This window comes from Neovison vison, chromosome 2 (genome assembly GCF_020171115.1).
Source record: "Neovison vison isolate M4711 chromosome 2, ASM_NN_V1, whole genome shotgun sequence".
In the NCBI taxonomy this organism is placed as follows: domain Eukaryota; kingdom Metazoa; phylum Chordata; class Mammalia; order Carnivora; family Mustelidae; genus Neogale; species Neogale vison.
In genome coordinates this window covers 186,875,204-186,898,326 of record NC_058092.1, presented here as the reverse complement: position 1 = coordinate 186,898,326, position 23,123 = coordinate 186,875,204, and the positions used below count along the sequence as shown (strand labels likewise).

The 23,123-nt window shown below is 38.3% G+C and overlaps 1 protein-coding gene and 1 pseudogene across 2 annotated transcripts in view; both read left to right on the top strand.

The window, feature by feature from the left end:
- The window catches only part of P4HA1 (prolyl 4-hydroxylase subunit alpha 1), a 78,266-nt gene that overhangs the window by 47,565 nt on the left and 7,578 nt on the right, over window positions 1-23,123 (top strand). For both annotated transcript variants that reach the window (XM_044239761.1, XM_044239762.1), the window contains exons 10-11: window positions 8,510-8,609; window positions 19,937-19,990. In XM_044239761.1, coding sequence (XP_044095696.1) covers window positions 8,510-8,609; window positions 19,937-19,990 — 154 coding nt within the window. The remainder of the gene's footprint in view (window positions 1-8,509; window positions 8,610-19,936; window positions 19,991-23,123) is intronic.
- Window positions 3,211-4,637, top strand: LOC122900786 (annotated as a pseudogene).

The following is a 23,123-nucleotide window of genomic DNA, read 5'->3' as shown; positions in this document are numbered from 1 at the left end:
TGGTTGCTAATATACAGTTAAGTGGCTTTTAGCACAATGAATTTTATTTTATTTTATTTTTTTAAAAGATTTTTTATTTATTTATTTGACAGAGAGAGATTACAAGTAGGCAGAGAGGCAGGCAGAGAGAGAGAGGAGGAAGCAGGCTCCCTGCTGAGCAGAGAGCCCGATGCAGGACTCGATCCCAGGACCCTGAGATCATGACCTGAGCCGAAGGCAGCGGCTTAACCCACTGAGCCACCCAGGCGCCCTTTATTTTATTTTTTAGAAGATTTTGTTTATTTATTTATTTGAGAGTGTGAGAGAGCGCGCAGGTGGTGAGAAGCAGGCAACCCATTGAGCAGGAATCCTGATGTGGGGCTCAATCCCAGGACTCTGGGATCATGACCTGAGCTGGAGGCTTAACTGGCTGAGCCACCCAGGGGACCTCACCACATTGAATTTTAGAACATTTTCATTACCTGAAAGAGAAATTTTGCACTCCTTAGCAAGAAGTACCCAATCCTCAGCTCCCCCCTCTACCCCAGCTCAGCCCTGGGTGACCACTAATCTACTTTCTATCTTTATGGATTTGCGTGTTACTGATTTTTTTTTTTTAAGATTTTATTTATCTGTATGAGAGAGAGCACGAGCAGGGGGATGGGCAAAGGGAGAGAGACAAGCAAACTCCCTGCTGTCCCTGTTGTGCACAGAGCCCAACGCAGGGCTCCATCCCAGAATCCTGAGGTCATGGCCAGAGCTGAAGTCAGACACTTAACTGACTGAGCCGCCCAGGTGCCCTGTTCTGGATATTGCCCACAAACAAAATCATATAACATGTGGCCTTTTGAATCTGCCTTCTTTTACTTGCCATATTTGTAAGGTTCATTGATGGTGATGTAGTTATCTGTACCTCATTCCTTTTCACGGTTGAATAATATTCCACGTATGGATATACCGTATTTTATCTTTTATTCATCTGTTGATAGTTGAGTTGTTTCTACTTTTTGGCTATTATGAACAATGCTGCTCTGAACATTCCTGTACAACTTTTTTTTTTTTTTAAGATTATTTATTTATTTATTTGACAGAGAGAAGTCACAAGTAGATGGAGAGGCCAGTAGAGAGAGAGAGAAAGAGAGGGAAGCAGGCTCCCTGCTGAGCAGAGAGCCCGATGCGGGGCTCGATCCCAGGACCCTGAGATCATGACCTGAGCCGAAGGCAGCAGCTTAACCCACTGAGCCACCCAGGCGCCCCCCTGTACAACTTTTTATGTGAAAATAAGTTTAAATTTCTCTTGGGAATATACCTAGGACTGAAATTGCTAGGTCATAAGGTATCTTTATATTTATCCATTTGAGGAACTGCCAAACTTTTCCAAACTTTTCCAAAGTGGCAGTACCATTTTATAATCCTACCAGCAATGTATGGGTTATTCCAGTTTCTTTACATCCTCGTCAACACTTGTTGCTGTCTTTTCGATGATTATAGCCATCCCAGTGGGTGTGATATGCTATCTCATTGTGGTTTTGATTTCCATTTACCAGTGGCTAATGATGTTGAGCATCTTTCCATGTGCTTATTGCCATTTGTATATTTTCTTTGGAGACTGTTTAGATCATTTGCCCATTTTTAAATTGAGTTGTCTTTTATAGTGGTATTTTTTTTTTCAAGATTTTATTTATTTGACAGAGACAGTGAGAGAGGGAACACAAGCAGGGGGAGTAGGAGAGGGAGAAGCAGGCTTCCCACTGAGCAGGGAGCCCAATGTGGGGCTGATCCCAGGACTCTGGGATCATGACCTGAGCCAAAGGCAGATGCTTAACAACTGAGTCACTCGGGCGTCCCAGTGGTAATAGTTCTGTATACATTTTAATTTTATTTATTTATTTGGCAGAGAGAGAGATCACAAGTAGGTAGAGAGGCAGGCAGGGGGCGAGGAGCAGGCTCCCTGCTGAGCAGAGAGCCTAATGCAGTGCTGATCCCAGACCCCTGAGATCATGACCTGAGCTAAAGGCAGAGGCTTACCCCACTGAGCCACCCACGTGCCTTTTTATATATTTTAGACACAAGTCAGACATTTGATTTGCAGAAATTTTCTTCCATTCTCTGAGTTGGTGTTTTTGCTTTCTTGATGGTGTCCTTTGAAGCACAAAATTTTTTGAGGATACCCAGTTTATTTTGTTGTTGTTGTTGCTTTTACTTCTAATATCATAGCTAAACTAGTGTCTAAGATCACAAAGATTTACACTTACAGTTTTTTTCCTAAGAGTTTATAATTTCAGCTTTTACATTTAGGTCTTTAATCCCTTTTGAGTTCTTTTTTTGTTTTTTTGTTTTTTTTTTTAAAGATATGAGTTAGGGAGCCCAGCTTCTATATTTTGCATGTGGTCATCCATTGTCCCAGGATGGTTTGTTGAATATAACAGATGTTTCTTGCTTTTGTACGTGTGCGCGCACACACACACACACACAACATACATACATACATATATCGGGCTTAAACTCAAGAGCTTGAGTTCAGGAATTGAGCTGAGATCAGGAGTTCAATGCTTAACTGATTGAGTTACACAGATGCCCCATATTTCTGCTTTTATAATTTTAAAAGTGTAAAGTGAAAGACTGGGATGGTAATTTGTAAGACTAGCAAAAGTGAAGGCGTTCTTGATAGCAGGAAGCTTTAGGCTGAAGAGTAAGCATTGTCAAAGAAAAGATTAAAGACAGAAAGAGAGGAAGTAATTGATAAATTGAGTTACAACTTCTTCCTATTCTGACTGAGTTCCTAGTGGAACTAGGAGCTAATCTAGTATGTTAGGGTATCTATCTTTCTGGCTGGCAGCAATTTGACTTAGAAAGGTAGGTTCAAAAGTGTAAAGATCCAATCTCTGTAAGGCTGAAGGATGATGCTTCTGCCAAAGTCTAAGAGAAAAGGTAGGAATAGATGCTTGTGGTAGCAGGGAAGGAAGTTGAGGGTAACAGAAGTAGGAGACAGGTTCTTGGTGGGTGATAGGTTCCAGGATGGAATAGGAAAAAGTCTCAAGATGCATCTGGTTTGAATTTTTGAAAAGATACTTATTTTGAGAGAGAGAGCACGAGCAAGCATGCATGAACAGGGGGAGGGGCAGAAGGAGAAGGAGAGAGAATCTCCAGCAGACTCAGTGCTGAGCATGGAGCCCAAAGCGGGGCTTGATCTCACAACCCTTGAGATCATGACCTGAACCAAAACTGAGTTGGTTGCATAAACAACTGTGCCACCCAGGTGCCCCTGAAATTTTAATAGTATACTTGCCAGTTTTGTGTTGTAGTTATCTATAAAAAATGAGTAGTTTGAGGATTATAAACTTAAAAATCTATCAGATTGTTGCTGGTTAGAAAGACAGGTACACTGACAGACTAGAATAGCTCCCAGTTCTACTAGGAACTCAGAATTTGGAGAAATAAATTCCTAGTATATTTATCTGCTACACCCTTTATAATAGCAAAATTCTTGAATCCCTTCTATTTCTGCTACACTGAGGAATTCTGCTCAGCCAGTCCATATAAATTTGCAAGGGATCACCAGACAAGTAATTATGGTAAAGTAGAATAAATCTTGAATTAGTTCTGAGAAGTCTATAACTCTTCATTCAGCAAATATTGAGCATCTGCTATATGCCAGGCACTGTAATAGGCTCTGTGGATATAATGGTGAGCAAAACCAGGCAAAATTTATATGTATTTGGGACTAGTAGTTGAATGAAGACATCTTACCATAATTAAACAATAAATTAATATACAGTTACTGTGATAAATTCTACAAAGTAAGATATATAGTGCTATAAAAACATAGGGGCAGCTGTCTTCTCCACTTGAGGGGCATGGAGGTAGCCTCTCCCTGATGTGCTCAGTTGCAGGCAGTTGCCAGCTCTGAGATGAATGGTTCTGTGGATACAGCTACCACCACCCTGCACCTTCTGGCTCAAGGGTGATTCACATAGTAGCATCCAGCAGGTGCCCACCGAAGTCACTGTGGTCTTGTTATATATCAAAAGTACTACAAGTATGATTGCTTTTGTGAAGAGCATCTCATTTCCTTATATCAGAGAAAATGTTAAGAATTAATTGCAGAGGAAAATACTTCTTCCCTCTTGGAAGGAAGAATGCCAGCAGGACCTCAGTCTTCTGAGGTAACAAGCTGAAGAGGATTCCCATTAGGTTAGGGTATTTTGACCTTTGCAGCATCTGGGAATGGGGTAGATAGTCTGCAGTAGATGATCCAGACTGTGGTAGATAATGTGTGCTGCTAGACATCTCTGGATCGAAAGACCGTGCTACTGACACAAATGCAAGGCTTCATGTTAAAGGCAGCATTTTACAGCTGGGAGAATAAGATAGAATAAGAATAAGATGGCATTCGTGTGGCTAGGAAATGGAGAAAAGCTGGGATGATGGTGTATCTCTATTCTTTGGGGAGGTAGAAGCACAGAAACTATGACGTGCATCTACAAAGGAAGATACTCTTGAGCTTGTGGATAGTTTCCTTGATGCCAAGAACGGACATAAAATGGAGACAGTTATTGAAAGACTACAAGCAGCATTGAATGCTTGGTCAACAACCACCTGTTTTTGTTTTTTTTAAGATTTTATGTATTTATTTGACAGAGAGAAATCACAAGCAGTTGGAGAGGCAGGCAGAGAGAGAGAGAGAGGGAAGCAGGCTCCCTGCTGAGCAGAGAGCCCGATGTGGGACTCAATCCCAGGACCCTGAGATCATGACCCGAGCCGAAGGCAGCGGCTTAACCCACTGAGCCACCCAGGCGTCCCAACAACCACCTGTTTTTTTGACACATTAGAGACTCATGCTGCTGAGGAAGTGGACATGCGTTTAGCAGCAATGGTGGTGAGACATGGCTAGGTGTAGTTAAGAAATGATGAAAAGCCTATAGCTTCCATCAGATCATTCAGCAAACTACTTATTCTTTTCAACCTAGAAAAGAATTTCTAAGGAATACAAACTGTTTCTCATAGTTTGTCCCTGTGGTCTAGTTTATTTTAATGGTAAAAAGTAGCTTACTTTAGAAACACATATATACACACACATATGTAGGCAAATATGTATGTGCTCGAATTACTTTCTGCAGGTACATGAGTGATAAAAATCTCCATTCAGTGAAATTAAAACTTATTTTAAAATTTATTTCTATAAAAGTTGTTTGAAACTACAACACTAACCCCTACTGAGGGCCAAGTATAGTTGATAGAACTATATAGGATCTAGAACTATAGAACATATAGGATCATGACTTGAGCCAAAGGCAGCTGCTTAACTGACTGAGCCACCCAGGCGCCCCTATCCTGGTTCAGTTCTAATAGCATGTCATGTCAATTTAATGTTGTGATTAGGAAAAACAACTTTTTCCTCCTCCTTCCTTTTCCTCTTAATAAAAATAAAGCAGTTTTGATAGGGAGGAGACAAGAAAGTCTTCTCTGAAGAAGGATGACTAAAATGATAATCTAAAGTCTGATCTTTGCAGAGTGAAAAAGAATATTCTGGGCAGAGAGAAGAGCATGTGCACTAGCCTTGGGGTTAGATGGAACATGTTCTTGAAGAAGTGATGCTGGGGCACCTGGAGAGAGAGACAATATAGTGGGAGAGCCTACAAAGGAGACCAAAGCTGAGCAACCAGAGAGACTGAAGGAATCCTGGAGAATTAGTGAAGAGGAGTTTCAAGAAGGATGAACAGTTAGCTATGACTAAAAGAGCAAATAACAAGGAGAATTTAAAAATCTTGTTAGCTTTAGTAGCACAGTAGTTATGGGTGATATTAGCAAAAACAGTTTTGATGGAGTGGTAAGGGAATGAAGCTAGATTGGAATGGATTAAGAAAGGAAGAATTGGGGCTCTTGGCTGGCTCAGTTGGTCGAACTCTTAATCTTGGGGTTGTAAGCTCAAGCCCCACAATGGGTGTAGAGATTACTTAAAAATAAAATCTTAAAATAGAAATGAAGTCTGTGGAAAAAGCTGCCTTACAGAGGGAGGAAAAAGAGGTTGGTAGCTGGAGGAAGACAGGCCTTGAGGGAAATAATTTTTTTTTTTTTTAAGATTTTATTTGAGAGAGAGCGAACAAGCACAAGTGGGAGGAGGAGCAGAGGGACAAGCAGACTCCTTGCTGAGCAGGGAGTATGATTCGGGGCTTGATTCCAGGACCCTGGATCATGACCTGAGTTGAAGTCAGACACTTAACCCACTGTGCCACCCAGGTCCCCTGAGGGAGAGAATTTTCAATGTTTGTTTGTTTGTTTTTGAAACGTTTTTAAAAAATTTATTTGAGAGAACAAGTAAGCACACAAGTGGGGCGAGGGGTAGAGAGAGAAGCAGACTCCACACCGAGCAGCGAGCCTGATGCAGGACTCGATCCCAGGACCCTGAGATCACAGCCTGAGCCAAAGGCAGACATTTAACCAGCTGAGCCATCCAGGCACCCAATGTTTATTTATTTATTTAAAGGAAGGGAGACTTAAGCTCAATTAAAAGCTGTGGGAGGAATTGGAAGGAAAGCTGATTATGTAGGAGAGAAAAGGGCTAATCAATGATTTATGCTTCCTAAAATGTCAGAAAATTATAGAATCTAAGGCAGAGGATTAATTTCCTCTTTGGAACTAGAATGAAGCGGCCAGATGAACCAAAAGAACAGACAGATGCAAATGTAGGTAGATTGTATGGTTTCTGTTTTCTTTGAAGTAGTAGGGGGTATGTACTGAGAGACTGGGGAAGCTGAGGTGGGTTGAGAGTAGGAGTAGGAAGGTCCCATTTGAAGTTGATATTCTTGAATTATCAGTGGAAACACATTTGTCCTATTTCATGACTTTTTCCAGCAGGGTTTGGTAACACAGATATGAGCTTAGAGAGGAAAATTCATTGAGGATAGTATTTTTGCCAGACAGTTTAATTTAGGCATTTAGCGAGAATGTTGTTGAAATGATGGATCATGAAATCAGGTTGATGAGAGAAGTGAAGAAAGAAAAAGGCTGATAGACCAGGAAAAAAGCATATGCAAAGGAGATAGTTTAATTTGGTGTGACCTTTTTTATTTAGCTGTAGTTCCCATCCATAAAATTCACTCTTTGAAGTGTACAATTCAGTGGTTTTTAGTCTTTTTGTTGTGCATCCTTTACCATTATCTAATTTCCAAACATTCCCATCACCCCAAAAAGAAAGCCTATATTTATTGGCAGTGACTCCCCATTTCTCCTTCCTCTGGCAGCCAATCATCTACTTTCTCTTTCTGTTGATTTGCCTATTCTGGATATTTCCTATAAATGGAATCATAGTATGTGGTCTTTTGTATCTTATTTAATACCATGTTTTCATGGAATTAAACGTATCAGTATCAGTATGTGATTGCTTTTCAGGGCACAGTAATCCATCATACGGATATATCACATTTTATGTATTACCTATCAATTGGTGAACATTCGGATTATTTCCACTTTTTGGCCATTATTAATAATGCTGCTGTGAACATTCATGTACAAGTTTTTGTATGAACTTACGAACTTATGTTTTAATTTCTCTTGGGTATATACCTGGAAGTGGAGTTGCTGAGTCATATGGTAACTGTATGTTTAACAGTTTGAGGAACTGCTAAACTGTCTTCCAAAGTGGCTGTACCATTTTTACATTCCTACCAGCAATGTATGAGGCTTTCTTCACATTCTCACCAGCACGTGTTATTGTCTATCTTTTTAAGTAGGCTCCACGCCCAGCATGGAACCCAACATGGGGGTTGAACTCAAGACCCCAAGATCAGGCTCTGAGCTAAAAGTTGAACACTTAATGACTGAGCCACCCAGGTGCCCCTGTCCACCTGTTTTTCTTATAGTCGTCCTACTGAATGTGTTTTGATATCTTTAAAAATTATTTTTATTTATGCAAGTAACACATGATTTTTTTTCTTTTCTTTTTTTTTTAAAGATTTATTTAATTTAGAGAGAAAGAATGTGTGAGCAGGACGAGGGGCTGGGGGAGGGAGAGAGAATCCAAAGCAGACTCCCCACTGAACATCATGACCTGAGTCGAAATCAAGAGTCATATGCTTAACTGACTGAGCCACCCAAATGCCCCTGCATGAATTTTTTTCTTATAAAATATTTATACTATATAAATCAGGTAAAAACCCTATGACCTCCACCCCAGTCAGTTCTTAATACCTTATGTAAAAAGAAAAATTGTTTTCACTTTGGCGTGTATTTTTACAGAATTTTTAAGAATTCTTAATGTAATAGCCCTGTATAGCCTTCTTACATTAATCCAACTGTGTCCAAAGAAACTCTGTAATAAATGTTTTTTCTTTTCTAACCTTTAACTGTAAAGCGTAGCATTTTTTTAAAAAATTACAACATCATTTAGTAAAAATCGTATCAAAGAAACAGGCCAACTAAATGCTTATAGATAAAGGCTTAATATCCCATATTTTTTGGTTTTTAAAATGATGGCTATTAGTCTTTCTGTATTGAAACGTAATAAGTAATATTTTCTTCTTGTTCTTAGTGCCTGGCTCTCGGGCTATGAAAACCCTGTGGTGTCTCGAATTAATATGAGAATACAAGATCTAACAGGACTAGATGTTTCCACAGCAGAGGAATTACAGGTAGGTAATCACATTATCCTTAAACTACATGCTATCACATTATTTCTTTATGTTTTTTCAGAAGATGCTTCAGATGAGATTTCCTAACATTGTACAGGCACTGGATAGGTATTTTAGGAGAATTTGGAACCCTAAAAGTGAATTTGGAAGCTGAAACCAAGCAAACTGATATTATTGGGAAAAATTAGGATTAGTCTGTGGTCTCTAAAATTTCTTTACAAAACATTAAAAACTGTAACTTTTGGGCGCCTGGGTGGCTCAGTTGGTTGAGCAACTGCCTTCGGCTCAGGTCACAGTCCCGGAGTCCTGGGATCGAGTCCCGCATCGGGCTCCCAGCTCTATGGGGAGTCTGCTTCTCCCTCTGACCTTCTCACCTCTCATGCTCTCTCTCAAATAAATAAATAAAATCTTTAAAAAATAAATAAATAAATAAAAAATAAATAAAAACTGTAACTTTTAAGTATAAATTTATGGGGAATGAACAGTGTGTGATACTATATTAAGCACACTATAATTTTTGTCATTCCTAACTAAACCTGTCAGGTAACCAGGGGCAATTTTTTTTTTTTTTTTAATGTGTCTTTTTCTCTTTTCTATTGAGATAGTATTCACATGCCATAAAATTTACCCTGGTTTTATTATATGCACATGGTTATGCAGCTATCACCACTATCTAATTTTTTTTTCCAATTTATTTATTTTCAGAAAAACAGTATTCATTATTTTTTCACCACATCCAGTGCTCCATGCAAGCCGTGCCCTCTACAATACCCACCACCTGGTACCCCAACCTCCCACCCCCCCCGCCACTTCAAACCCCTCAGATTGTTTTTCAGAGTCCATAGTCTCTCATGGTTCACCTCCCCTTCCAATTTACCCAAAAGCACATACCCTCCCCAATGTCCATAACCCTACCCCCCTTCTCCCAACCACTATCTAATTTTAAGACTATTTCATCACTTCAAAAACTTTAAGCAGTCACTCTCCATTCCCTCTCCTCAATGCCCCTGGCATCTACTAATCTCCTTTCTGTCTATGAATTTGCCTTTTCTAGATATTTCATATAAATGGAATAATAAAATATGTGGCCTATTGAATCTGGCTGATACCTCTTAACATAATGTTTTCAATGTATCAGCACTTTATTTGTTTTCATGTCTGAACAATATTCCATTGTTTGGATATACTACAACTTCATGTATCTATCAGCTGAAGGATATTTGGGTTATTTGTGCTTTTTGACTATAATGACTAATGCTGCTATGAACATTTGTGTACAAGTTTTTGTACAAACATATAAATTTCTCGTGTGTGTGTATGGAATAACTGAGTCATGTGGTAACTTTAACATTTGTGGAATTGCCAAACTATGTCCCAAAATGGCTGCACAATTTTATAATTCCATTGGCAGTGTATGAGGATTACAGTTGTTCACTTGTTCTTATGTTTTTTTTTTCTCATTATAGCTTTCATTTGCATTTTCCTGATGGCTAATGATGTTGAGCATCTTTTCATGTGCATATTTGCCTTTTATGTCTTTGAAAAAATTTTGTTCAAATCCTTTGACTAGGGGTGCCTGGGTGGTTCAGTGGGTTGGGCCTCTTCCTTCAGCTCGGGTCATGATCTAAGGGCCTGGGGTTGAGCCCCGCATCAGGCTCTCTGCTCAGCAGGAAGCCTGCTTCCTCCTCTCTCTCTCTGCCTGCCTCTCTGCCTACTTGTGATCTCTGTCCAATAAATAAATAAATAAAAATCTTTTAAAAAAAATCCTTTGACTATTTCTCAATTGGGTTGTTTGTGGTTTTTATTGAATTATAAGTGTTCTTTTTAGTTTCTGGATATAGGAGCATTATCAGATACATGGTTTGCAAATATTTTCTCCCATTCTGTAGGTCATCTTTCATTTTCTTGATGGTGTCCTTTGGCACAACATTTTTAATTCTGATGAAGTCTGATAGGTCTTTTTTTGTTTTTTGGCTTTGGGATTTTTTTAGTTGCTTACGGTTTCTTTTTCTTTTCTTTCTGTTTTACTAAATTCCAGCATAGTTAACATAAAATTTTATATTGGTCTCAGAAATACAATATAGTGATTCAGCAGTTTTGTACATTACTCAGTGTTCCTCGTGATAAGTGTCCTCTTAATCCCTGTCATCTGTTTTACCCATCCCCACCACCCATCTCCTGTCTGGTACATCTTCTATAGTTGAGTCTGCTTTTTGGTTTGTCTCTTTTTCCCTTTGTTTCTTGAATTCCACACGTGAGTGAAATTGTATGGTATTTGTCTTTCTCTCTTTCACTGAACATTATCCTCTCTAGATCTATCCATGTTGTTGCAAGTGGCTAGATTTCATTCCTTTTTTTTTGGCTGAGTAATATTTCATTGTGTTTATATACCATAACTTTATCCATTCATCTGTCAATGAACACTTGAGTTTCTTCTAAATTTGGCTATTGTAAATAATGCTGCAATAAATGTAGGGGTGCATATTATATTGAATTAGTGTTTTTGTATTCTGGAATTACTGGATCATGTGGGAACTCTATTTTTAATTTTTTGAGGAAGCCCCATACTGTTTTCCACAGTGGCTGCACCAATTTACATTCCCACTGATAGTGTATGAGGGTCCCTTTTTCTCTACAACCTCGCCAACACCTTTTGTTTGCATTTTTCATTTTAGCCATTCTGACTAGTGTGAGGTGGTATCTCATTGTGGTTTTGATTTACATTTTCCTGATGATGAGTGATGTTGAGCACATTTTCATGTGTCTGTTGGCCATTTATATGTCATCTTTGGAGAAATGTGTGTTCATATCTTAAGCCCATTTTTAAATTGGCTTGTTTGTGTTTTGGGTGTTGAGTTGTATAAGTTCTTTTGTATTTTGGATACCAACCCTTTATCAGATACGTCGTTTGCAAGTATCTTCTCCCATTCAGTAGCCTGCCTTTTAGGTTTTTTTTTTTTTTAAGATTTTATTTATTTATTTGGTAGAGAGACACAGAGAGAGAGGGAACACAAGCAGGGGGAGTGGGAGAGGGAGAAGCAGGCTTCCTGCTGAGCAGGGAGCCCAGTGTGGGGCCTGATCTCAGGATCCTGGGATCATGACCTGAGCCGAAGGCAGACACTTAATGACTGAGCCACCCAGGCACCCCTGCCTTTTAGTTTTGTGATTGTTTCCTTTGCTGTGCAGAGGTTTTTAATCTTGATGTAGTCCCAATAGTCTTTTTTTGCTTTTGTTTCCCTTGCCACAAAAGACATGTCTAGAAAAATGTTGCTACAGCCAATGTCTAAGAAATTACTGCCTGTGCTTTCTTCTAGGATTTTTATGGTTTCTGGTATCACATTGGTTCTTTAATCCATCTCAAGTTTGTCTGTGTGTGGTATAAGCAAGTGGTTCAGTTTCATTCTTTTGCATGTTGCTCTTCAGTTTTCCCAATGCCATTTTTTTTTTAAGATTTTATTTATTTATTTGACAGATCACAATTAGGCAGGGAGGCAGGCAGAGAGAGAGAGAGAGAGAGAGGAGGAAGCAGGCTCCCTGCTGAGCAGAGAACCGGATGAGGGGCTCGATCCCAGCCCCCCGCCGAATGCCATTTGTTAAAGAGACTGTATTTCCCATTGCATATTCTTGCCTCCTTTGTCAAAGATTTATTAGCCATATAATCGGTTTATTTTCTATTCTGTCCTCTTGATCTGTATGTCTGTATGTCTGCCAATACCATACTGTTTTGATTACTACAGCTTTGTAGTATATCTTGGTATCTGGGATTATGATACCTCCCATTTTATTACTCTTTTTCATGATTGCTTTGGCTAGGGGGCACCTGTGTGACTCAGTTAAGTGTCTTCTTTTAGCTCAGGCCATGATCCCAGAGTCTTGGGAACAAGCTGCAAGTCTGGCTCCCTGCTTGGCAGGGGCTCTGCTTCTCCCTCTCCCTCTGCCCCTCCCCACTGCTTGTGCTGTCTCTCTCCCTCTCTCAAAATAAATAAAATCTTAAAAAAGAAAAAAAAAAAAAAGATTGTTTTGGCTGTTGGAGGTCTTTAGTGGTTCCATACAAATTTTTGTATTCTTTGTTCTAGTTCTGTAAAAAATGCTTTTGGTATTTTGATAAGAATCACATTAAATCTGTAGATTGCTTCGGGCAGTATTTACATTTTAACAGTATTTGTTCTTCCAGTTCATGGGCATAGAATAGCTTTCTATTTCAGTTTCTTTCATTAGTGTTTTATAGTCCTCTTCAATTTCTTTGAAGTAGTTTTCTGAGTACAAGTCTTTGGTTGGGTTTATTCCTAGCTATTATTTTTGATTAAATTGTAAATAGGACTGTTTTCCTCATGTCTTTCTGCTACTTCATTATCAATGTATAGAAATGCAAATGGATTTCTGTACATTGATTTTGTATCCTGTGACCTTACTGAATTATTAGTTCAAGTAGTTTCTTTGGTTGAGTGTTTAAGGTTTTCTATATATAGTATCATGTCATCTGCAAATAATGAAAGTTTAACTTCTTCCTTACCAATTTGAATGCTTTCTATTTCTTTTTTTTTTTTAATGGTTATCAAATTTTTTTGTTTGTTTGTTTTGTTTTTTTTCCAATTTATTTATTTTCAGAGAAACAGTATTCATTATTTTTTCACCACACCCAGTGCTCCATGCAATCTGTGCTCTCTATAATACCCACCACCTGGTACCCCAACCTTCCACCCCCTCTATTTTTATTGTTTGATTGGTATGGGTACAGCTCCCAGTACCATGTTGAATAAGAATGGAGGGGCACCTGGGTGGCTCAGTTAATAAAACCTCTGCTCTTGGACAATTGTTTTTTGCCAGTTTTCGATTACTGATTCAGTTTAATTGCCAAATCAGGCTCTATTTTATGTTTTTTCCCTAATTTGGTTTTAGGAGATTAATAGTTTCTAGGAACCTACCCATTTCTTCTGGGTTGTTCAGTTTGTTGGGATATAATTTTTCAAAATACTGTCTTACAGTTCTTTGTATTTCTATGGTGTCAGTTGTTATTTCTCTTTCATTTCTATTAATTTGAGTCCTTTTTTTTTTTTTGGATGAGTCTGGCTAGAGGCTTATCAACTTTGTTGATCTTTTCAAAGAATCAGTCCTGTTTTCATTGTTTCTGTTTCATTTATTTCTGCTCTAATCGTTATTATTTTCTTTTTCCTACTGGTTTGGGGTTTTGTTTGTTGTTCTTCTAGCTCTTTTAGGTATGAGGTTAGGTTGTGTATGTGAGATTTTTCTTGTTTTTGAGGTAGGTCTTACTGTAAACTTCCTTCCTAGGACAGCTTTTGCTGCATCCCAAAGATTTTGAACCATTTTCATTTGTTTCCATGTATTTTTATGTTGATTTCTTGTTGACCCATTCATTGCTTAGTAGCATGTTATATAACCTCCATGTATTTGTGTTCTTTCCAGATTTTTTCTTGTGGTTGCTTTCTAACTTTATTGCATTGTGGTCAAAAAAGTTATTTGGTATGACTTTAATCTTTTTAATTTGTTGAGACTTGTTTTGTAACCTAATGTGTGATCTGTTCTGGAGAATGGTTCACGTGATCTTGAATGTATATTCTGTTTCTCCATGTGCAGTTGAATGTGTGTTCTGTTCTAAGGTGGAATGTTCTGAGTATATCTAGTAGATCCATCTGGTCTAGTATATCATCCAGAGCCACTCTTTTCTTACTGATTTTTTTTTTTGCTTGAATGATCTGTCCATTTATGTGAGTGTTAAAGTTCCCTAGTATTATTGTATTATTATTTCCTTTGTGTGTGTTTTTAAGATTTTATTTATCTGAGAGAGAGTGTGAGTAACAAAGAGCAGGAATGAGGGGGAGAGGCAGAGGGAGAAGCAGACTACTTGCTGAGCAGAGAGCCCAACACGGGGCTCCATCCCTGGACTCTAAAATCATGACCTGAACTGAGCTGAGGGCAGATGTTTAACCCACTGAGCCACGTGGTGCCTACCCCCTTATGTTTGTTACTAGCTATCTTATGTATTTGGGTGCTCCCATGTTGGGTGCATAAATATTTATAATTGTTACATCTTCTTATTGGATTGTCCCCTTTATAAAGTGTCCTTGTCTTTTGTTACAGTCTTTGTTTTAAAGTCTGTTTTGTCCAATATAAATATTACAATTCTGGCTTTCTTTTAATTTCCACTTGCATGATAAATTCTTTTCCATCCCTTCACTTTCAGTCTGCATGTTTCTTTAGGTCTGAAGTGAGTCTCATAGGCAGCATATAGTTGTGTCTTGTTTTTTTAGTACATTTTGTTATCCTGTTTTTTGATTAGAGTTCTTGGTCCATTTACATTCAAAATAATTATTGATGGGTATGTACTTATTACCATTTTGTTACTTGTTTTATGGTTTCTTTTGTATTTCTTCTTTTTTTCTCTTCTTTCATGCTTTGGTGGCTTTCTTTAGTGATACACTTGAATTCCTTTCTCTTTATATTTTTGCATATCTATTACCAGTTTTCGATTTGTAGCTACCATGAGGTTTATATATAAAACATCATATGCATATGGCCGTCTATATTAAGTAGATCACTTAAGTTTTTACTCCTCTACCCTACCACATTTTAGGTATATGGTGTCATACTGTATATCCTTTTATTTTCTGAAACCCTTGATTGATTTTTATAGATAGGCTTAATTTTATTGCTTTTGTGCTTCCTACGCTTCTTACTCTGCTTATGGTCTTTCCTTTCCATTCAGAGTCACCCTTTAACATTTCTTATAGGGCTGGTTTAGTGATCATGAATTTCTTTAATTGCTGTTTGTCTGAAAGCTATCTCTCCTTTTACTCTGAATGATAGCCTTGCTGGATAGAGAATTCTTGGCTGCAGGGTTTTTTTTTCTTCTTTCAGCACTTTGAATATATCCTGGCACTCCTTTCTGGCCCACAGTTTTCTGTTGGAAAATCTGCTGGTAGCCTTATGTGGTTTCTCTTTTTATGTAACTGTTTTCTCTTGCTGCTTTTAAAATTCACTGTCACCACCTTCTGCCATTTTAATTACTATGTGTCTTGGTGTGGACCTTCATGTTGATTTTGTTGAGGGTTCTCTGTACCTCCAGGAGCTGGATTTCTGTTTCCTTCCCCGGATTTGGGAACTTTTCAACTATTATTCTTGAAATAAATTTCCTGCTTCCTTTTCTTTCTCTTTTACTTCTAGAATCTGTATAATGCAAATATTACTACGTTTGATGGTGTCACTGAGTTATCTTGGTCTATTTTAATTGATTATCTTTTTTTCTCTTTCCTGTTCAACTTGATTTTTTTCCACTATTCTGTCCTCCAGGTCGCTGATTTGTTCTTCTACCTCCTCTGTTCTACTGTTTATTCCCTCTAGTGTATTTTTAATTTCAGTTATTGAGTTGTTCATCAATGATTGGTTCTTTATGTTTTCTGTCTCTTTGTTGGGGTCCTTCATTTTGTTCTCAAGTCCAGTGAATATCTTTATGACTATTACTTTAAATTCTCTATCAGGTATATTACTTACCTCTCTTTCACTTAGGTCTCTTGTAATTTTGTCCTCTTCTTTCATTTTGTGACTTGTCTGACTCTGTCTGTTCCTGGGTGTAAGTCAGCTATGTCTCCTACTCTGGAAAGTAGTGGCTTTATGAAGAAGAGGTCCTGTAGTTCCTGTAGTGCCCTGAAGTGCAGTGTGCCCTGTTCACCAGAACCGAGTGCTCCAGGGGTGTCTCCTCTGTATGTCACATGCACCCTACTATTCTGGCTAAGCCATGTTTGCCTTTAGTCCAGCCATGTGCAATGTATCTCCTTGACTGTTGTGAGCAGGCATTCATCCCTGTGTTGTTAGTGGGCCATTCTGCGTCTGCTCTGGCCTTAAGTTGAGTCAGAGCAGACATTTGCCAAAGATGTGGTAGCACCAGACTGCAGGGTTCTTTTCTTGTGTTGTGCCCTGAGAAGCTTTTTTCGGGGGCAGGGCCTGCAGTCAGACCAGCCACCTGCTGGGCCACAGTCTGAGGGGTGTGTATCTTCACCTCTCCCCAGGGCAGGAATCACTTTGGAGTGGTGGAGGCCCCAGTCAGGGCTACTTGTACACTGCTGGGCTTGTAGCACTGCTTTGGATGGACTCTGGCTTAGAGTGTATTGGAGAGAGCGGGGGCTCGTGGCACTAGCAAGATCTGCCCCGGTTTGCTGCGGGAGAGGGCTTACACCCCCTGGGAAAACTCCTGCCCAGTCTAGAATGGAGGGGTGGGTCCATCAAAGAGCTCAGGGAATGAGGAGGTGTGTTGTTGGTAAGTTTCATGCAGGTCTGCTGTGTGAGGGGATCTGAAGCTGCCTGGGATGGAGGGACGTGTCTGCAGAAGAGTGGTGAGGCAGGGCTCTCACTGTTAGCAGGAGAGTGTTCTGCTGCCCTGATTCCCACAGGTATCTGTGTATCTAGACTGTGGGAATGAGGGAGGAAATGGCACCTTCTAGCTCTTTTGTTCTTACAGAAGTGTCCCCAAAACCCCTGTTCCTCCAGCACTTGCTCTGAGATTAGTAAATAAATCTCCTTCCTATATACCCCAGGCATTTTTCAGACTGCCTCTTCTATGCTGTATCTCATCTGGACTCTGTTGCATTGTCTGTTTAAGGGCAGGGACTCAGTTTCTTCTAGCCCTCCAGCTCCCAAGAGCTGAACTTGGTGATTTTTAAAGTTCCAATTGTTATGCCCCATTGATTGTAAGAACTTGAGAAGTCAGGCCTGATTTGCAAAGCCAGATGTTATAGGAATTCATCTTATGCATATAACCGTGCATGTCCCCCATGCCTGGGGCAGAGGTCTGTTCCTCTTCCCGCTCCACTCCATTGTGTCCCTCCTTCCCGTAGGCAGCCTCACAGTCTCTTTGGCTCACAGCTATGTCTCAGCCCTTCTGCCCTCTTTGTTGTGGCCTCTTCTTCATATTTAGCTGCCGAGAGTCTGTTCTGTCAGTATTCAGGTCATTTTCTGGGTAATTTACGCTGAATTTGGTATTATCCATGAAACAAAGTGAGCCTAGGATTCTCCTACTCTACCATCTTAGTCCCTGATTGCTTGTGCTTTAGATGTCTAAGAAACCATTGCCTAATGCAAGGTCATAAAGATTTACACCTGTGTTTTTTCCTAACAGTTTTATCCATACATTCAGATCTTGATCCATTTTGAGTCAATTTTGAATATGGTATGAGGTAGAGGTCTAATTTCATTCTTTTCATGTGAAGATCCAATTGTTCCAGCATCATGTGTTTAAAAAATGATTCTTCCCTACTGAATTGTCTTAATAATTTATATGAGTATTAAGAATTAAAGTGCTTTATTTCTTTGCACTTATCAAGAATAGTTTAAACATTCCTTCTCATTGTGAAATGATATAGAGTAAGCATGTTTTCTCTGCGTTTGCAAATTGTCATACTTACAAGTTTGGGTTTTCTACATTTTGTCCTTTGTGCTTTTAATATAAAGTATCCATGAGGGTTTTTTTGGTTTTTTATTGTGAAGATTTCTTTCCGACATTACTTCCTCCAAGACATCTTTCTCCTTTCCATCACAATCAGTTTGCATATGTTAGTAAGTTTGCCTTCACCAAGTTCCTCTGGCTGCATATCTAGAGTTTCTTGAATAGCACAAATGGAAGCATTCTCCCTTGTCAGTTCTTTTTCCTGTGTCCCCATTTAGGTTTGATTTGAATTTTACTTACAGCATCATTAACTTTCCATATCTGTGCTGTACGTTAACTTTTGTTAGCCAGTTCCCTCTTCCAGCTCTCCTTTCTTGTAAAATCTCACATGGGGAGGAAACACAATTACATATTTTGCTGCCTCTGTGTGAACTGAGTAACAGATGTGCAGTGACCAGTCACTGATAGACTTTGACAGAAGTAATAGGATTGGTAATTGATCATGATGTGCAGCTGTTACATAGTAATTTCTGGTCTAAAGCGCTAGCAGCAACATTAGTACTTTATGCAGTTACAGTTAATATGCTGTGGTAACTGAAATTTAAACTATGTTTTTAGGGGTCTGGTGTTAATGATTAGCTAAACATGCATTTTGGAACTATGCAAGGAAGGGTTGTCTATACTTAAATTTGCTTAAGTTGCCATTGATTCATTGGTAATCTACAGCTCCCTTGCTATTCATTATATTATTAAAAACTTTGTATATATCTTTTTCTTCCCTGATCTATGTTTATTCTCATTTGCTTAACCTTCACAGAATTTTTCAAGCTACTTGATAACAGTTTTACTTAGTAGGCTTAGTAGGCTGATCAAACCCAAATCAAATATCCAGAGTAATAATTTACATAGGACTTGGACTTTGCTGTGGGCAACACTCTTTTAAATATATTCTCCTTTCATTTCATCAGCAGTGCTGTTGTAAATCCCATTCTCCTTTCATGTTGTCCTATTAGGATGCAAGGAAGGAGTTAAGGAGGGTATCCTTCTCCTTTACAAATAAGAAAACAGATTGTATTGAAAGTTACGTATATTTGGGGCACCTGGGTGGCTCAGTGGGTTAAAGCATCTGCCTTCGGCTCAGGTCATGATCCCAGAGTCCTGGGATCGAGCCCTGAATTGGGCTCTCTGCTCAGCAGGGAGCCTGCTTCCTCCTCTCTCTCGGCCTGCTTCTCTGCCTGCTTGTGATCTCCGTTTGTCAAATAAATAAATAAAAATCTTTAAAAAAAAGAAAAAGTTACATATATTATAACTAAGAAAGCTAGAACTTACACTCAGACCAGATACTTTTCTTACTTTCTTTTGCTGCTTTACACTGGGATTGTCATTACCAACTGAAATTGTTAGCACCCTCCAGCAGGAATAATTAAGTTTCGTGTTAACCTCCTCCCTCTTTTACCTTAGGATTAAAAAAAAAAAAAAAACTGTAGGAGGAAATTTTATTAAAATAGATTGGGAGCTTCCCAGCAGTTTGGGTTTTGGAAAATAGGAGTCTTGATTTAAACTCCAAAGGAAAGTGTTTAGTAAAAATTAATAATAAAAACCTCAAAACTGTATCCTAGAAAATTTTAATTCTAAACATTTTAATTTTAAAATTCTAACTCAAGTTTTAGTTTATGTATTAGAGGAAAACATGTACCCCAAACATCTACTAAAGAAAAGCATATTAACTAAGGTTCCAAAATAATTATGTAGTAGCTATCCTAGATTTTTATCCTGGTTCCTTAAGAACTCTCATTGATTTAAACTGCTTTGCTTCTCATTTCTCTAGGAGTATGTAACCATGACATATAAGACACCAAAATAGGACTTATTAATTTTTTGAATAGTAGTCTTGATTCTTTTTAATGCGTACTTTGTTCCTCTCCTTCAGGTAGCAAATTATGGAGTTGGAGGACAGTATGAACCCCATTTTGATTTTGCACGGGTAAGTTAAAAAAATGAACGTAGGCATTCTACTGAAGGTCGGGCATGACATGTTAATTCTGTTCTTTTAGTATTAAAAACTTATAGTCTGTTTGCAATTTGTGGAAGTATGGTGGAATAGAGACCCTATAAAACCTTTTTAGCAGTAAAAAACCCTTAGATGCACAGTAAAAAAAAAAAGATACCTTTAAATGCATTGCTGAGCCTGGAAGAAAGTAAAGGAAATTCCCAAAGGCAAAATGAACAAAGAAAACCTAGAAACTAAAATTAGAGTTAAAGGGGGTGGCAAAAAAGCTGAAGCTGAAGGCATGTGCCTCCAAGAGTTGAGAGCTTTGGAAATTAACAGCTCTGTGAGAGGACCTACCACTGTGTAAGCTACTGAACCTTAGAGACCCATGCATAAAACCCGAATCTCCAAAAGGATTATATTTTCAGAGAAAGAATAGCCTTGAAAATAATCTGCTTTGAGTTATGAGCCTTAAGGAGAGTTGGCTGTCATCACCCGGGTTGGGGCTAGGAGTGGGGTGGGGGAATGCAATGTGTATGAGAGCCTTTTCTGGGAGTTTGAAAGCATAGGTGTTCTCCCACATGAACCTTGGATTTGAATTTTCACTACCCTGGAAGAGCAAATTTGTTCAATTAGGTAGTACTCCTTGGTACTCCTCCCTGAAAACAGTCATCCTCATTATAACACCTCAGGAATTTTATTTTTTTATAAGATTTTATTTATTTATTTGACAGAGTAGAGATCACAAGTACACGGAGAGGCAGGCAGAGAGAGAGAGAGAGAGAGAGAGGGAAGCAGGCTCCCTGTTGAGCAGAGAGCCCAATGAGGGACTCGATCCCAGGACCCTGAGATCATGACCTGAGCCGAAGGCAGCGGCTTAGCCCACTGAGCCACCCAGGCACCCCCACCTCAGGAATTTTAAAGATTAGGGTCAGCCAAATATGAACTCTGATATTAAAAAAGAAATCACTGGTAATAGACACCATTGATGAGACTGAAGTACCCAACAGATTTAGATGCCCCCAGGATGTTAGGTACTTCAGTTATCAGGTACAGCATATAAAATAACTGTATAACATTCTTAAAAATAGAAGGATAAATATTAAACTTTCAAAATGATTTAACATATTTGAAAAACAAATAGAAGCTATAGGGAGAAAGAAGTGTTGAAACTTAAAGTTTGGATAAATTAAAACAGGTTAGAGACTGTTGAAATAAATCAGCAAATTAGGATGAATCTGAAGAAATTATAAGAATACGCTGAGCCAGGAAAATTAAAAAATAAAAAATAGATGTAGAGAAACACTGGAGAATAAATAGTATTGAAGCAGTTCGCTAAAAAGATGTAACTTTTCTTTTTTCACATTAAGCTACATTTTATATATATACACACACATTTATATATATATAGAATGTATATATAAATATATATTTATATATTATATAAATTTATATAATATATAAATATATTTATATAATATATAAATATATATTTATATATATAATATATATTTATAAGTATAAATATTATTTATATAATATATAATTATATATACATTCTATATATATATAAAACCAAATCTTAATTAATTAAGCTTTATCATATTTACATGAATTCTAGGGGCACATGAGCGGCTTAGTCGATTAAGCATCTGCCTCTAGCTTAGGTAATGATCCTAAGGTAATGATCCAGGGGTCCTGGGATCGAGTCCCATGTCAGGCTCCCTGCTTGGTGGGGAACCTGCTTCTCCCTCTCCCTCTGCAACTCCCTTGATGGTGCACATGCTTTCTCTGTTAAACAAATCTTTTTTTTTTTTTTTTTTTAAGGTAAAATGAATTCAGAGAGAAATATTTTTAAAAAATTAAATGAATTCTAAGAACTGTCTCAGGTATTTTAATAAACATCTTGAACTTTTATCATTTTAAAATAAGGGTATATTCTTTTGAAACACAACAGCCTTTATTGTGTTATAGCCCTTGGCCAGCTTCAGTCCCAGAATCCTAGATTCTTCTATGTAGGCCAGTAAAGAATATATTTTTAGTTTCTTTCCCTTCTATTTTTTTTTTTTTTTTATTTATTTATTTATTTATTTATTTATTTATTTATTTATTTATTTATTTGACAGACAGAGATCACAAGTAGGCAGAGAGGCAGGCAGAGAGAGAGGAAGGAAAGCAGGCTCCCTGCTGAGCAGAGAGCCCGATGCGGGGCTCAATCCCAGGACCTTGGGATCATGACCTGAGCCGAAAGCAGAGGCTTTAGCCCACTGAGCCACCCAGGTGCCCCTTTCCCTTCTATTTTTAATTATTGAAAAATGTCTGAGAGTCTTGGATGATGGGAAAGAGTATAAAATTCAAGACCTGACATTAGTACAACTAAATTTTTTCTTAGTTTTTTATTTTGAAATCATTACAGATTCTTGGGAAGTAGTAAAGAAATATACAGGGAGATCTCTTGAACCCTTCCCTCAGCCTCCCCCACTGTTAGCATCTTCCATTACTGTAGCACATTATCAAAACCAAGAAATAGGCATTGGCACAAGCCACCAAGCTTATTCATATTTCATCAGTTATATTTACACTAATTTGCATGTATGTGTGTGTGTGCACTTTTACTACATGTGTAGCTTGTGAAGCTGCCACCACAATCAAGGTGCATAATCACTGCCAGACCCTTATGGTACTGCTCTGGAGACGCACATACCCTTCTGCTTCCCGTGCCTAACTGCTGGTAACCACTAGTCCAACTTGTTCTTCTCCATAATTGTATTTCACAAATGTTAAAGGTAATACACAATGTGTATCCTTTTAAGATCCTCTCATTTCACTCAGCATAATTCCTTTGAGGTTCATGTTCTTACCGAATTTAATAATAGTGTGCTCTTTTTATTGCTGAGTACTATCATGATATGGACACATCTCAGTTTGCTTAGTCACTCATCCTTTGAAGGACATTTTGGGGCTATCACAGTCCTATTTGGAGCTATCACAAATAAAGATGTGTGTAAATTTGAAAAATCCATTTTCATTTTTCTGGGATAGCTGCCAAGAGACTGTATTGTATTTTAATTTAGTTTGGGGTTTTTTTTGTTGTTTTTTTTAATTTGAGACAGAGAAAGAGCAGTGG